The sequence below is a fragment of the Crocodylus siamensis genome, chromosome 5 (genome assembly GCF_052110815.1).
Source record: "Crocodylus siamensis isolate JL-2025a chromosome 5, ASM5211081v1, whole genome shotgun sequence".
Classification (NCBI taxonomy): Eukaryota; Metazoa; Chordata; order Crocodylia; family Crocodylidae; genus Crocodylus; species Crocodylus siamensis.
Genome location: NC_143399.1, coordinates 66,245,398 through 66,261,984, shown reverse-complemented (window position 1 = coordinate 66,261,984; position 16,587 = coordinate 66,245,398). Strand labels below are relative to the sequence as shown.

General features: G+C 40.5%; 1 protein-coding gene across 1 annotated transcript; it reads left to right on the top strand.

Annotated features, from left to right (window-relative positions):
* Window positions 1-8,671: 8,671 nt before the first annotated feature.
* Window positions 8,672-14,019, top strand: ZNF281 (zinc finger protein 281). Its single transcript, XM_090049246.1, has one exon. The coding sequence runs from the start codon at window positions 8,926-8,928 to the stop codon at window positions 11,605-11,607; it is 2,682 nt and encodes an 893-aa protein (XP_089905372.1). The 5' UTR covers window positions 8,672-8,925; the 3' UTR covers window positions 11,608-14,019.
* Window positions 14,020-16,587: the final 2,568 nt, after the last annotated feature.

Here is a 16,587-nt window from a genome sequence, read left to right as displayed (position 1 = left end):
ACTAGCCAATTGCCCATCAAAATGATGGGGGGGGCAGGGATGGAGCCCTGTTCCCCCTCCTTCCCTCCTCCTGGTTGAGGTCCAGACCTGTTCCCCCACTCTCTGCTGCAGCAGCAGGGGGAGGGGAGGAGTGTGCCCGGGTCCAATGCAGGGGGGACCAGGCCCGAGGGTGGGGAGGAGCCAGGCCATGGTGGTGGAGCGGGGGAGAGCAGTGGGCCTGAGCTGACGCAGCAGTGGTGGGGGGAGAGGAGGAGCAGGCTCAGGGCTGACATGGCGGAGGCCCACTCCTCCCCTCCCCCAGCCACTGCTGTGTTGGGCTACATTGGGCCGGGCCCGCTGCTCCCTTCCCATATTGGGCCCACTCCCCCCCGTGTCAGTCCTGGGCCCACTCCTCCCCTTCCCCCACCACCGTGGCATGCCCACTGCTCCCCCCCCCCCCCCCCCGTGTTGGGCCCTCTCTTCCACCCACTGACGCCGGGTCAGCCCTGCAGGCAGTGACGACAGAAGGGGGGAGGGGGGGGGAGGGGCGGGCCAAGGCCAGTGCCAGTGTCCTTGCCCCTCGTGGCGTCCTGACACTGCTCCCTCATCACCTCCAAGGAGCAAGGGTGGGGGTGAGGTCAGCTGTGTTGGCCTTGCTCCCCTGCTCCATCCCCTTTGTCCCTGCCATCATGGCGGCACGTTGCCACCTGTCTGAATGCTTCTTCGCACTCTGATTGGCTTTTTGTCAGCCAATCAGAGTGCAAATAAATTGTTACAGACAGACAGACAGTTAGGTTACATGGTATTTTAGGTTTTTAGGTATTAATGCTTTTAGAATATTAGAATTCTAGTAGACTTTCTCAGGTCCTTTCAAGAGCTACCAACTCTTTCCTTTGGAGGATTAAAATCTGTCTTTGGTAAAGAGACACTAAAACTGCTCACTGCTGAAGAGGATGCTAGCATTTTTTAAAATGTACAAAAAAGTTTTGAAGTATTTTTTCTCCTTTGTATCTCCACCGCCACGATCAGATAAAGTGGTCTATGCGGCCATGTGCCATTCCCAACTGTAAAGGACAGAACTTGAACAAAATTGGCCTGTGCACCTAAATCCTGTGGGCCTCTTGCTGTGAGAGAATGTAATGATGCCCTGCCTAGGGATCAGATCTCTTTATCTCCATTTTAGCTAAGTGTTTCACAGACAATGACATTATCTTCCTAATAGTAAGTGGGCATGTCTATATGAAGTTTATTTCCTACCTATGGGGAATTTTTACCATCTTTTACCATCTACCCTTTTCCCAGAGCCTGATGAAGGGACTTGGATCCCGAAAGCTTGCAGAAAAGGACAATTTTCTTGCCATATTCCAGCTGATCTAATAAAAGGTATCATTTTGGAACCAAGTTTTTGAGTTTTTTGTATGTCTTCATGTCTATTTACTTCAGAGTTGCCTAATTAGCTCTGCAGTAGAATGTCAGCATCTGCATGTGCTGTGCTATTAGGATAGAGTAAGCTAATTAACTCCGCCATAGGCTAGTACTACCAGACACAAGTACTATCCTACAGCGGAGTTATTTACTCCACTGCAACACATATATAGATGCTGATGGGGCTGGCTAAAGCACAAGTGTACTTCAGTGCCAGCTAGCCCTGCACTGAAGCACCCTCATGCCTCAGCCAGTCTCTCTGCAGCACACTGAGCTGGGTTGGAGGAGACCTGGGCTGGCAGGTTGACCACAAGGGCCCCCTGCCAGCTGGGGCTGCTCTGACTCAGCTCAATGTGCTGCAGTCCCTTGCAAATGGTGTACCTGGGAGCAATGAACTCTGGTATGAACTGTGCTGCAGTTTATTCAAGCGTGTTAATTCCATGTGTAGATGCACACAGTAAGTAGCAAAGTAAAGAAGTATTAGTTTGATTTTATGATGTTGAACGGACACAGTGTGAGAGTAACTTACCCAAGGTCACAAGAAGTTTTGGCAGAGTAGGGAATCAAATCCAAACTCACTTCAAGGCCTTACTTTAATTCTTTTTCTAGTTTTCTCTGGTATTTGGTAGCTTCCCCCTCTCTTTCTTTCAGAATTACATTTTAATGATTTGAAAAAGTTTCTAGTATTTGTATCTATGAAGAAAAGTTTTAAATATGAACAGGAGTCATGTTCTTCCCCTCTCTGGAGGGCAAATGCAGACTAAATAGGGATAGGAAGAGACATGAGCTCTCGCCATGTATGTTTGTGAGACACTAATTTTGAATCCTTGCAATACTGTCACTTTTACACAGGAACATTGTTAATTGCCAAAATAAGTACTTTTGACAAGCTATTGGAAGATCTCCTTTGGCCACTACTATGATAAAAGCCTTTATTTTTAGAGTTAAGAGTAGTGACTTTTGTCCCTCATGCTTCATGGCTATAAGTTGGCTCAGTACAGTAGATCTTAGCCCTACATTGGTTTGAAAACAAATCTCACATCAATGCTCAGACATCTCAAATCAATACAAAAACTATACTCACATCAATATTGAATGTAATTTATTTAGGATTTCAAAAAGATTGCTCATGTGACCCAAGTAAACAAGAGTCTTCCCAATCTAGGCAGTTCATTTTAATTAACCATTTGCAATTTATAAGGCCATTTATAATGCCACAGCACAGAGGTGTAACTGTGTAATTGGAACCTTGAGCACCCTGGGGCAGTGTCAGTGGCTGCACTGTGAGTGGCACGATGGTAGCTGGCCTGGCAACATGGCTCCTGCTATTTTTGCAGCACCCTTTTAGGGTCTGTACCTGGGTCTGGTGCCCTGGTTTACCATTTCTGACGGAATAAAAAAATAATTAATTTAATGTATCTGCATCATATGTTTCTCTGTCTCCATATAGATAGACAGACAGACAGATTAGATATTTTTCAGACATAAATATGTCTAAAATACCTTACAAATTTACAACTTAGAATCTAATCCTACTTATGAAAATTTTATTGTTAATACTGGATGCATATTTTAAAGTATTATTTATCTGCTCACATCAGATGTTACCTTGCTAAGAGTATAGTTCAGGTATTTTAATTCCTTTAAAAGTTATCAATGGTAAACTTTTCAAGTTTACAATTTATTTTCTAGTAGAGTTTGATTTAATTGAAACAGTGAAATACTCTAGTTTTGTTTCTAGAACTTGAGAATTTTTTAGGTAATTTTGTTTGTTAAGCAAGTGAAAGTACAAAAGCATCAAAATGTAAATCTTTAAGGTAAACAAGCTTAAATAGTGCTGATTTTGAAGGCTGATATGGTGAGAATATTAAAAATAATATCTAGGTTAACATACTCTGCATTGCAAAAAGTTAACATAATGTTAACAGATATGGAAACATTACGTATTTATAGGAACTTAGATGCCTGTTATCCTGAAGTTGAATGGACTTCTGATAAGACATTTTACATCCAGAGGTAACGCCTATGTCAGAATGGATCCCAATGAACTGCTAAAGTAATATTGAACTAATCAGAAAATGTATTTGTGTTATAAAAATGTAGTTGACTTAAAAATTGCAGTTCTGTGATTGTTCATGCTTGACGAAAAAGTTTACCATGATAAATAATATAATTGGAAATTATTCCTAATGTTAAATTAAGGGTGCCAAGACTCATTAGCGGCAAAGTGTGAAAACATTGCTGGACCGCTGAAGTTAACAGAACTCATTGCTATTCAAACAGAAACCAGTGGTTCACGTGGATAACCAAGGAAAACAAAGTGTGTAAAGCAGTACATTTCAGAGAATTAAATATTTAAATAGCCTGATACCAAACTTGAAGAAGTGTATATAAACTATATATATACCTTGACATACTGATTTAAAGACTGCACTTTTTAAACAATTGTGTTTTCTAAATTTAGCGTGGTATACGGCAGTCTAGAGGAAAAAGGTGATAATAATTTGGTGGATTTCAAAAGAAACTAGAAAGCAATGTTAAAAACAGATAGTGTGTATTTGGATTTTACAATAGTTCACATACACCTGTGTGCATGTATGTGGAAAAACTTGAATTGGGTTGGTTTTATATTAATACCTGGACAAACAGTTGTTTTTTGAATTATAGTTTTGAGCTAGGTTTTAAAACTATAGGTACATATGAGTAAAGTACACTATGTGATTATGCTTACTGTTCTAGTAGTCCAAGAAAGGACTTTAGCTTCTCCACTGTTCTGATAGGGTAGTAGTCTTGCTGTTGCCCACTCTATCACATATGGATTGAAAGGTTTCTCTCCCAATCTACCTCCTGTCCACCTGTCTGGGAGGGGAATTACCAAGAGCTCATCCCCTACTTTCACACACACAGGAGCAAGACACAGAGCTGTTTATTATGCTCCTTCCCTTGTTCCTGTGCATCTGTATATGTCAAACCTCACAATGACATGAGAATAACACTGCTCTGATGTTTTAATTATTCTGATTATTTAAATGTAGTATTTAGTATTAACATTAAATATTATCACTGACAAGCTTCATCACTAATTGGCATGAGTTGCACTGACCTTAAAAACATCTGTGTTCATTACACTTATACAAAAATGTACTTCTCCAAAAATCATGAAAGTTAAGTAATACTTAGAATACTACTTGGATTACTACATATTATATGAACTTGATTATTAAGGGCCAATTAATGATTAAAATACATTTTCAATGCAATGCATTTGGTTTTTGTAGTCATATAGCCATCACTATTTTACTATAATCTTATTAGTTTTTTTTCATTTTATGTTATTTTGTGAAATGTACCTATAGAGGAAATTTCCAATCTAATCTTAGTATAAAGCAAGACAGATTTAAAATTATTTTGTGAAAAAAAAAGGAATGGTTCACTGAAAATTTAACCGGCATATCTTGTACTTCTATATTCCATGTATAGCAGTTTGTCCATACTCTTCCTTGAATGTAAAATAAGGACACAATTTTATAATCACTTACATGCATGAATCACTTCATTTACCTGAATTGCAATTTTTCAGGTGGTGGTCTTTACTATGCAAAGAAGCAGCACAATCTAGAAGAGTGGTCTGTTTAATACTGAGTGTAGAAGATAGGAACTTTTTGGTCTGTCCTTTATGCCTGTTTGCACGTCTCGTTAAAAGGACGGCTTTTATTTTGCTTATAAATATCCACATGGCGCTCTGTAGTGTAGTGTTTCTCAAAGGAATGTATAATAAGCAGTTTATATTCTCCCCAAATTTTTACATCCATGTTAGATAACCTGGTGAAATACTGTGCCTACAGAACATCCCTTACAGCTTACTGCCTATTAATATGGTAATTCTGATGATGTGATAACTACAGAAATTCTAATGTCAGTGACTTTTTACAAATCATCTTATGCATTAGATGCTGCAGGTAGCTTATTTACCAAAGTATAAATATCATGCTTCTATACAATGTGGGGTAGTCCTATATATGAGTTCAAAACACTTTTGCATGAATAGGAGATTCCCTTTTAGTCTGTTTAAACCTGAGGGGTTGAACTCAAGTTATTAAAGTATTTTTCTAAAAACAGTACTTCTTTTATAAAGTTTTTCTGATTTGCTACAATCCTTATTTGGTAATTTGCACATATATTAAGTCTATCTGGACTTTAGAAGAATTAGTATTATATTATACTAAATCAAGCCATGACCTTGTAAACAGTTCCTGTAGAAGGATAGCTTCTTTGCAGCAAGATCTACTAAAATTACTTACTTTTTTTGGCTTCTTACTATCCTACAGTAGTCAGAATTGAAGAAAGTTATTAAAAAGATGCGGTTTGTTAAAACATGAAAGTATTTGCTGTTCTAATATTTTATTTAACTCTGCCGTATACAGTTCACTAGTCTTTACTGTTAAGTCATAGTTAATTAAGGAATTATTGAGTAATTTAGCTGTTTCACTATTTTTTACTTTTCCCTTTACTTCCTTGTTTCCTCCTATATTACCAATTCCTTGCTATTTTAATCTCTTCAGAAAAGGTGAACATTTTTCAACAGGGGCTGCTTTTGCTACATGTATACCTGTATGGATATATGTTTTTTCTTTGGAAACTTGTAATAATTGTACTGAAGCTTTTATTAATTGCAGTTTTAAAAATGTTTAAGAATATGTGTATTTGCTCTTTTTCTTATTTATGTCATGTATGTTTTGTATATGATGATGTTCAATGGAGCATTCAGCTATACTTGTTTTTTCCAATTAACATTTTAGATTATCTGGTGCTGAGTCTTTCATTGACAAACAGTTGAATAGCACAAATACTATTGGTGATGCACTCCCACGTTACCAAATAAATGCTCAAGGTACAGCTTATAATGTTGAAAAATAGAAAAATAAATTGACCTTGATGAAGTGTGTCTTCTTTTGTCTGTTCCCAGGAAAGTTTATTTCAGGTATTTCTACTGCTGAAATGATTAGAGTTAACAGCTTTTTCCCTCCATTTTATTTTACAGGGTCTCTTCATCTTCCTGATATATGGGGTGTACAACACAGAGGTAAGTCTGCTTGGAGTATCTCAAGGCTGACAGAGTGAATGAGAGAAATGACAGGTTTCTTATCTTGATAACTGAGGGACAAAGTTGGCTTTCCATATGAGTGTCCTACTGCCCTTCATGCTTGGACTAGCTTATATGCATCCCAGCTTACCATTAAACACAGACACCCTGAATAAAGGGACAGACTCATTTCTCATAGGCATTGACTAATATTTTACTGCTGCTTTAAGTTTTTTGAATTCCTAGTCTTTCCTTTAACACTTAGCTACACCTGACAGTCTTAACTTGCACAATTCAAGCTATGTTTTATATGCAGTTAAAAATGAACTAAGTTTTACTTCACGTGAAGATTCAGAGGAACTGCATTTACACTCACATGAAATGTAGGCACTAATTTAATTCAAATTACTTAAAAAATTCTGAGTGTAAAAACTCGATATATTCCAGTTTTAATTTGTTACATCGTTTATGTATATTTTGGAAGATTTTTAAAGTCTATTAGAAGATTTTATAACAATTGCAGTCAGGCTTATGAAAATTACTTGACAATCTGAATGGATTATATACAAATCAAGAGGTCTAAAAAAGGAAAATATTTTTAGCAGGATGAAGTACACAGTATCATTATCAGAGCTTGGTTTTGTATAGTTCTGTTATCTTTCTGGAAGAAAATTAAGAAGTTGAATAAGAAGCTTTTTTATATACCTGGGTACATCTTAATGTGAAATTGGGGTTCAGTAATAAAAATCTGTAGAAAATGTTTTTTTCAAATCAACAGAAATGAAACAGAATTTTATTACAAAGTTCTTTAGTAGTCCAACTGTATACCTGTCTAACAAATCAATAATTAAGAATTGGAGTTGTAGTGATCTGAAGAGGGTCTACAGAGCAGTGGTCAGAAATGTTAGCTCTCAGTTCTCCATGTGTTCAGTTAATTGGCCAGCAAAGTTTTATCTCAGGTACCATAACTTGTGCTAGTCATTTTGGGAAGATAGGGTGAATTTTGCACATTTCCAGGGCACACTCCATCAAGATCCTCAAAGAAATGCCCACAGGAGAGTGTGCACATTTCCTGATTTTAGGAGTGGTTCACGTATGTAATGCACAGTACTAAGAATCTCTGATTATTAATAAAGGCGTCAGGATGTGGTCCCCTGCAAATATATAAAATATGTAAAACCCAGTATAGGCATAAGGAGCTAAATTTAAGTTTGTTAATAATTGTTTCAGACTGTGAACAAAACATGGGCAGATCATATGTGTACGTATGCATATATAACGTCCACTGAAGTCTCACACACTCTTCAGCACATTGAATTGTGTGTGTTCGGGGTTTTGCCCTGATGGCCACGAAGTATGGCTCTTTCTCCCCCTTTATATTCCTTCAGCTGGGTTATCTTAGCATGGCTGGTAGGTCTTGTAGTTAGTGGGCTAGAAAGGGACCAGTAAGTGCATATTTACCAGTGGGTTTCGCTAGCAGGACTTGGCTACCATCGTCTGCTAATGCGGAGCCTTGGCTGCAGGGGTGATCTATGGTTTCTTGAGGCAGGGTGCTTTCATCTCCCCTGGGCTTTCCAGGCAAGGTTCTTTGAGTGGATGCAATAACTTTTATTAGACCAATTGAGTAGCTGGTGGGGAAAAATAAGATGTCACATGTACTCCAAGAATCTTGCCTGCGTATGTCCTTAGACCAACAGGGCTACAACCAAAAACAGGGCTTTTCAAGCATGTGCTGGTCAGGCCCAAGATGTTGAAAAACTGAGGAGAGTGGGCAGATGGCTGTGTGGATGATGGAGGACAACCATGAGGGACGGTGCTAGGATGTGGCTACAACACCTGCTCCCTTCCTCGGGAGCCCGCGTGGCCGCACACCAACACGTGTGTGCACACGTGCCCGTGCACGCAGCGTCCAGTGCTAGTATTTGTCCCCTCGGGCTGTGTGGGAGCTCATAGAGCGTGTGCGGAGGGCACACACGTAGCCCGCAGTCCCCACAGCACCAGGGCCGCCTCCCCCCGCGTGCAGCGCTGGGGCTGAGCCAGGCGGGCGCAATGAAAGAGCGGGGGAACGGAGCGGAACGAGCCGAGCAGCCCTACTGCGCCTGCGCGCTGTCAGCCCTGCGCTGCCCTCCCGGTCGGGCGGCTCCCAGAAGGCCACGCGCGGCGCATGCGCAGTAGGCCACGGGGTGGGGGGGGCGCCGCTAATTCCATTGTGGAGCGGACGCGGCGTTATTTCTCGGCGGCAGCGGCGGGAGGAGCCGTAAGTGCAGCCGGGGCCGGGCCGGGGCCGCCCGTGGGCGCGGGCGGGGGGCGGGGCGCGCGGGGCCGGCGGCGATGGGCCCGGGCGGCGGCCGGCGGGCCGGGCCGGGGCAGGGGCGCTGAGCGGTCCCAGGGCCGTGCGGGCCGCACCCCCTCCCGCCTCTCGGTCCGGCGACGTGGGGATGAGACTCGGCGGCGGCTGCCTCGGCGGCGGCGGCAGCAGCAGCAGCAGCAAGCGGGCGGCGGCGGCCATGGAGCCCACGTTTCCCCCCACCATGGTCATGTTCAACCACCGCCTGCCCCCGGTCACCAGCTTCACCCGCGCGGCCGCGCCGCCGCCGGCCCAGCACCCGCCGCCCTGCGGGCTACCCCCGGCCTCCGCCGCCTCCACCTCCTCCTCGGCCTCGGCCTCCTCCCAGACGCCGCCCCCGCCGCCTCAGGACATGACTTTCAAGAAGGAGCCGGCTGGGGCTTTCCCCGCCTCCTCCCCTGCTTCATCCTCTTCCTCCTCCCAGCGCAGCCCTTGGGGCTTCCTGCAGTCCCTGGTAAGCATCAAGCAGGAGAAGCCCAGCGAGCAGGAGGAGGAGGCGCCGCACCCCTACGGGGCAGGCGTGGGCTCTGCAGCGGGGCTCTTTGGGCAGGACCGACCCCCCGGGCTGCTGGGGGGCAGCAGTGGGGAGGCAGTGGGGCCCAGCGTGATCCAGGACCTCAGCCTGCTCCACCATCACCTGCACCAGCACCCGCACCGTGATGCGCTGCTGGGCGGCCGGGGCGAGGGCCCCCTGGGGGGCTGCGACGAGCCCAAGCACGAGGCTGCCCAGGCCCGGAAGGCAAAGAGGCCAAAGCCAGAAACTCAGGGAATCAAAGCCAAGCGGAAGCCGAGCGCTTCATCCAAGCCGCCCCAGCTGGCGGGTGATGCCGAAGGGGCCCTGGCGTCCCCGAGTCAGAAGCCTCATGTCTGCGAACACTGCAGCGCGGCCTTCAGGAGCTCCTACCACTTGCGCAGGCATGTGCTCATTCACACCGGGGAGAGGCCTTTCCAGTGCAGCCAGTGCAGCATGGGTTTCATTCAGAAGTACTTGCTCCAGCGGCATGAGAAGATCCACAGCAGGGAGAAACCATTTGGATGTGACCAGTGCAGCATGAAGTTCATCCAGAAATACCACATGGAAAGACACAAGAGGACACACAGTGGAGAAAAGCCATACAAATGTGACACTTGCCAGCAGTATTTTTCAAGGACTGATAGACTTCTGAAGCACAGACGAACATGCGGTGAAGCCATAGCTAAAGCAAATGCTGGAATGGAACCTGGGTCATCGAACCACAACATGGGTAGCCTGGCTGCGTTGTCTCAGGGAAATGCAAGTTCCTCAAGGAGAAAAAACAAAACAAAAAGTATATCCACTGAAAACAAAGGAAGTAAGTTGAGTAATAAAGTAACTGAATCACAAGTCCTGAATAATATGAACATGCCTAATTATGCAGTAGAGCTTCCTATCGTGTCTTCCAGTGGTGGCATAGTTGGCACTGGCATAGAAGAGTTGCAAAAAAAGGTGCCAAAGTTAGTTTTCAAAAAAGGAAACAGAAAAAATGCAGACAAGAATTACCTTAATTTTGTGTCGCCGTTGCCAGATATTATTGGGCAAAAACCATTGTCTGGAAAACAAAGTGGTTCTCTTGGAATAGCAACCAATACTGGTGTGGAAGCTATTGGACTTCTTCAAAGTACAGGTGGTAAACCAGCTCAGTTAAGTAGCAACTATGATGATGCCATGCAGTTTTCAAAGAAAAGAAGATATTTACAAACTGCCAGCAGTAACAGTGCCTTTTCTATAAATGTCGGACACATGACTTCCCAACAGTCTGTCATCCAATCTGCAGGTGTCAGTGTTATGGATAACGAGACTCCGCTATCTCTTATTGATTCAGCATCTCTAAATACTGAAATAAAGTCTTGCCATGATAAGTCTGGAATTCCTGATGAAGTGTTGCAGAGTCTCTTGGACCAGTATGCTCACAAGTCAGAAGGCCAGAAAGAAGATCCTTTCAATATAACTGAACAACGTGTGGACTTGCATGCTTCTGGAGAGCATCCAGAAATGGTCCAGGAGGAAAATTTGAGCCCAAGTTCTCAAACAGTTTCAAGTGATAAGGCAAACATGTTGCAAGAATACTCCAAATACCTCCAACAAGCTTTTGAAAGAACGACCAATAGCACTGGTTTTCCTTTTGGACCCAGTTTCCAGTTTGTTAGTCTGTCTTCAACTCTGCATAACCACACTCTGTTTCAAGACAAACAGATCTACACTACGTCTCCACTTGAGTGTGGTTTCAGCCAATCTGTTACCTCAGTGTTGCCAACTGCATTGCCAAAGCCTCCGTTTGGGATGTTGCTTGGATCTCAGCCAGGTTTTTATTTATCAGCTTTGGAGGCTACGCATCAACAGCTGACTCCTTCTCAAGAGCTGGATGATCTGATAGATCCACAGAAACATTTAGAGACTTCATCAAACTACCAGTCTACATCTCAGAAATTGACTAGCCAGAAGGAACAGAAAAATTTAGAATCTTCAGCGAGCTTTCAAATTCCGTCTCAGGAGTTAGCGAGCCAGATAGATCCTCAGAAGGACCTAGAGCCTAGAGTGACCTACCAGATTGAGAACTTTGCACAAGCGTTTGGTTCTCAATTTAAGTCGGGCAGCAGGGTGCCAATGACTTTTATTACTAACTCTAATGGAGAAGTGGACCATAGAGTACGGACTTCAGTGTCAGATTTCTCAGGGTATTCAAATATGATGTCTGATGTAAGCGAGCCATGTAGTACACGAGTAAAAACCCCTACCAGCCAGAGTTACAGGTAAGGTCACAAGTGTGACCAGGCTGAGGGTCTTTTTTTTTAATGTAATTTTGTTTTACTTTGATAACACTGCCATTGGAATGTTTCTACACGGTCCTATTAAGAATAATGTAACATGCCCTTTCAATGCAACTTTTCATATTTAGTTAATTTTGTTAGTGTGATTTTTTTTTTTCTTCTTTTTTTTTTTAGGTCTGTTATTATGGTTTTTAATCAAAAATCAGATAGAGTAAAATAGGTTTTTTTTATGTTCAAGTGACAATGTTTAGCAATCAGATTTACATAAATAGATTGTCAGGGAATAGCTCAAAAGTTTAAAATGCAAAAAAAACAAAAAACAAAAAACCACAAAAAAAATATTTGTTCCTAGGATTAAGGTTTATTCTAATTGTTTTACTCTCAGGAAAGTGTAACGAAGCATGGGAATTCTATGCACCACTTGTGTGTTGGAACTTCCAGTTAACAGATAGTGAAAAATTTATTTCAATATTTTAAGGAAGGGATGTAAGACATTTCAGATTGCTGTTTTTAAAATCTGGGCTGATCCAAAACTTTGAGAATTTTGCTGTCTACATCTTGTTGTAGCTTTTTTAACATCCTCCTGTTTTTCTAAGTGTTGCTCATTCCAGATGGGTGAGGCAAATATTCTTGGATTATTGGAAAAAGCCCAGAACAGTAGCTTTAATATAAACAATAATGTCCCTGGAACTCCTATGTAAGGCTGTAAATTCCATGAAGAAATTCTAATGACATAACCATGAGAACAAAACTTGTGTAGCTGGCTCATGTCGTTAGAACCCCAACTTGAAACTACCGTTATAAGTTATACACGCTTTTGGGATAGATTATTTATTATACATGGTTCAAAACAAATGGTCTTCTTAGTCTTCTCCCTTTCCCTCCCTTTTTTTAGTGTAAATCCTTTTTCCTCCGTCTTTTGTTGTCCTTCACAGTTTAACCTTTTGTGGTTTGTGGTCCTTCCTTGACTACTCCCTCTCTCACATCCCTAGTCTAACAGTTGGAATTAAAAAAGATTCACATTCCGGAAAGTGCGTAACTTATTCTGAGTTCTTTCTGATGTCTTACGGCATTAGTTCTAGAATAAAAATATAAACACCCAATGATTATATAATTCTGTTAAGGTTTCCATGTACAATAAGAAATAATATACTCCCAATTGTACATAGTAAGGCCCTGATTCTGCATCAGGATCAGTTCATGTAGATCCTTCTGCCTAACAGGGTGCCAGTGACGTAACTGGGATTCCTTATGGGTATAGGGATCTACAACAGTATGTGGTTGCAGTCTTGGGGCCTAAGGCTGCAATTCCATCTGAGGTTTCTGGTGATGACATAAACTGCAAGAGTAAGAACTCAAGTGGTTTGTTAATATCGACAGAACTCTTCGTGGAATTATTGCCTTGTTTTATGTATATTTTGTGGTACATTATTTATTATGTGAATCCTGATGAATGCCTGTGGAGCCACGGAAACCTGTTAGAAATACTGGTGGCTGTTCAAAGCTGCTGAAAGGCAGTAGCACTGCTCTAAACCACTTTTTTGCAAATGTATTTTTGATTAGTTTTTTTAATGTAATTTTGGTGATGTTTATGCTGATAGTTTTTACGTACTCTTGGTGATGTTTCAGTCTTAACGTACTTTTCTGATGTCAGAAAAGTACCAGTGGTTGTTTGCAGTCTTATTGTGTAACCAGCCTATTACAGGCTTCCATGTATAATAAAGTAATTAACATTGTGCAAGTGTAAAACACTTCTGTTATGAAAGTGGTGTTTTGAAAACTATGGAATTATTAAACAAATTGTTACAAAAAACTGGGTAATTTATCTCCCACTATCCCTCACCACTAAAAATCAAACCCAAACAAAACTTGTAGCTTGTTTCATCTTGTTACTAATATAAGTTTTGCTTTACAGTATTCATTTTAATTCCATTAACCTTTTTTCTATACTTGATTATGTATTTCATTCTTACTTAATTCTAGTGCAGTATGCTGCTTCTGCTCTCTAAATACAGTGCCCAGGAGTGGATTGGACCATAACCACAATGGTGGTGTCATGCTTTTCATCATCCTTTTTTTTGGTTTTGTTTTTGCTGAGGTTATGATTTGCTTTCTTTACGTTTATAATGTGTGTAGTAGATTTTGCATATGTATTGTTCTGGTTGTTTGCTTTACCTTAATACTAATAAAAACCCATTATTCACAAAATTGTAAAGATATCACTGATATTATCCAGTCACACTCCTGAGACTTATTAAGAAGAAAATTCCATAAAATGTTTTAAATTAGATTTGAAGAAGCAATAATATAACTTGTTGAATATTTTAAGGCATTTTTACTGTAAAGATTTGCTCAATAAAATGTTCTTTTGGTATCCTAAAAGATGCAGACAAATACTTTTATGACTTGAGATTACTTTGGGCATCAGATTATACGAGTAAACTACTTAAAAATTGCTGGGCCATATCATACCATTAGTATTTAATTTCTTACTGAGATTGGTTATACAATCTGACCCTTCCAAGTCTGGTACTATGTGTGGTTCCATACAACATTTTTTTTAACATACTGTTAACTCCACTTATTTTTTGTAATTTACCTAGCTTTTGAGAATCAAGAACTAGAGTCTCTGTACACATACAAAGAACGTTTTTGAAAGCTAAGATCTTGAACAAAATGGCTTAACGTTGTTTGCTCTCAACTAATGTTTTCACATTTTAAGGAAGAGCCTACCAAAGGTAATCTTAAATCAAAATCATTATTGAAAGAAGCAGAATTACATAATATGTACTTCCTTGATAAATTAATTATCTGTTTTGTAAACTTGCTTATAAAAAAATAAATCACTGAAGTAGTCAGTCCATGCCAACTCCCTAAAATGAGCAACAGGGAAGCTGAAAGAATTAGGAAATACATAGTGCTTTAGTTTTTAGATAACTTAGTTTGGGCAAGTGGAAGAATCTACATTTAAAAAAAAAAAATCTCTGCCATGACTAATGTAGATAAAATCCCCCCTTAAATAAAGATGAAGTACTTAAATTAATTTCTTAGTACTGGATCTATAAACTTAACAGGAGCCTTTTGGAAAGTCTGTAGATGCAAACTATTACAATTTGTACGTTGTTCTGGTAACTGGGCGATCACTTGAAAATATTTATGAATAGACTATAACCAGATTTTTTTTTTCCAGATTCAACAGCGAGCTCAGTTTCTTTTTCTCCAGGACACTGCTTCATGTGTTGGAATATTTGAGTGCTCAGAGTTGAGTACTTGATGCAAATGTAAGAAGCAGGTTATATTTTCACCATCTAGATGCTGGAAAGAACTACAGACTGCATATACAGGTTCCTTTATGTCTATAGAGAGGTAATACAGCTAAATCAAACAAATGCTTTGGGTAATTTAGAGGTGTAATTGAGGGATTTAGGGAGGATGAGGGTTCTTGTGTTTCAATTAGTTTATTTTGTCATAATACAAAAAGGAGGCTGAAGATGAATGGAAATCTGTTCCCAATGCCAGGAGTGTAAAAGGAAATTATTTACAAGGTATTAACAATTAAGAAAATTGAAGTATTTATACTTTTCATTGTTGTAATTCATATCTTTGCTTCTCTGCCTCCTGTAAACTAAGATCAACTATGGAGATTGAGGAAGGTAACAAAAGCAGTGTCATACTCTAGGTAATGTGCAGGTGACCCTCAAATTAATTAAAAGCCAGTGTGTGCTCACATACTGTTTGGAAACTGGAAATTAACACAGCTGAAACTGGTAGTGTAGGATAAACTGGGAGAATGAAATGAGAGAGGCCCTTTCCGAGGAGGAAATGAAGAAAATGAAAATATAGGGGGGGCAATCAAGTTTCAGGCTTACAGAGAATGCAAGTTTGTTCTTTCCCTGAGACTGCCATTGGTGACAGCAAGCTCATTGCTTGGATGCCTCTAGGTCTTGTTAGTTGCTGGCATATGAAACCATCCCTTACTTCAGATATATGGACTTGAATTCAGTCTTCATATCATGTATGTGCACAAATCCAGAGCAGGTATTTTGGCATAATATTATAAAAGTACCATGAATTTGGTGTTATCTCGAATTCTGTTTTTCCTGGCACTCAAGGTTAGAACCTCTGATACATTGTACAGTATGTTTTAATCGAAATGGAGAGTTCTCTCAAATCCTTGATTATACTGAAATTTATATTTGTATATTTTATAAAACATCATAATTGAAACTTTACTTAATATCAGTCTTGTTTTACATATTCACGACTAATTCCTTTAAAATCTTGTCTGCATTCTGGTAATGTATGTTGCAATGTGGCATGCAATAAGTTTTTGCTTTTGTTGTATTTAAGAATAGGGGTATCTCGCAACTTACCAAGTTGCTCTTGCTCTTGTGAGATGATAAAAAGCTGCTGATGGCTCATGGAAACCTTGAACAGATTTTGAAACAATTTGGTTTATGTCCTATTTTCTGAATTCTTATCTCTCTCTCTCTCTCTCTCTTTTTTTTTTTTTAACTTTTAACAGCATTTGGATGAAAACAGAATCGTTGTTTGTCTTCTCTCTGCTTTTTTATTTTCCAACTGCTAGCAACCAGACGTTTTGTTGTAATGTGCAGTTGTTGATTGTTACAAGGCACACTTTAATTTCATGTAAATTGTTAGTCTTTACTTTCCACATTATCTTCTTTCTTATAGTGGCAAGTGTTGGACTATTTAAACCACCTATAAGCGCTGGGTTTCACTCACTTAACCCTCTCAGAATTTAACCAGTTGGGCTGAAGTTTTCCATACTGAATATCTGTCTTAAGCTGATTCCTGTTATACCAAGAAAATTTTAGCAGAAACAGTTCTTCTGTTTCCTTGAACAAGAAGAATGGTTTATTTTAAAATGAAAGGACAAACCAGCACATACTTCCACAACTTTTACTGTCATTTTGTTGAGAAGTATCACCTGGCTTTGAAGCCA

Bases quoted from the DNA above. Each gene is read 5' to 3' on its own strand.
- ZNF281 (XM_090049246.1), top strand. From the start codon at position 8,926: ATGAGACTCGGCGGCGGCTGCCTCGGCGGCGGCGGCAGCAGCAGCAGC.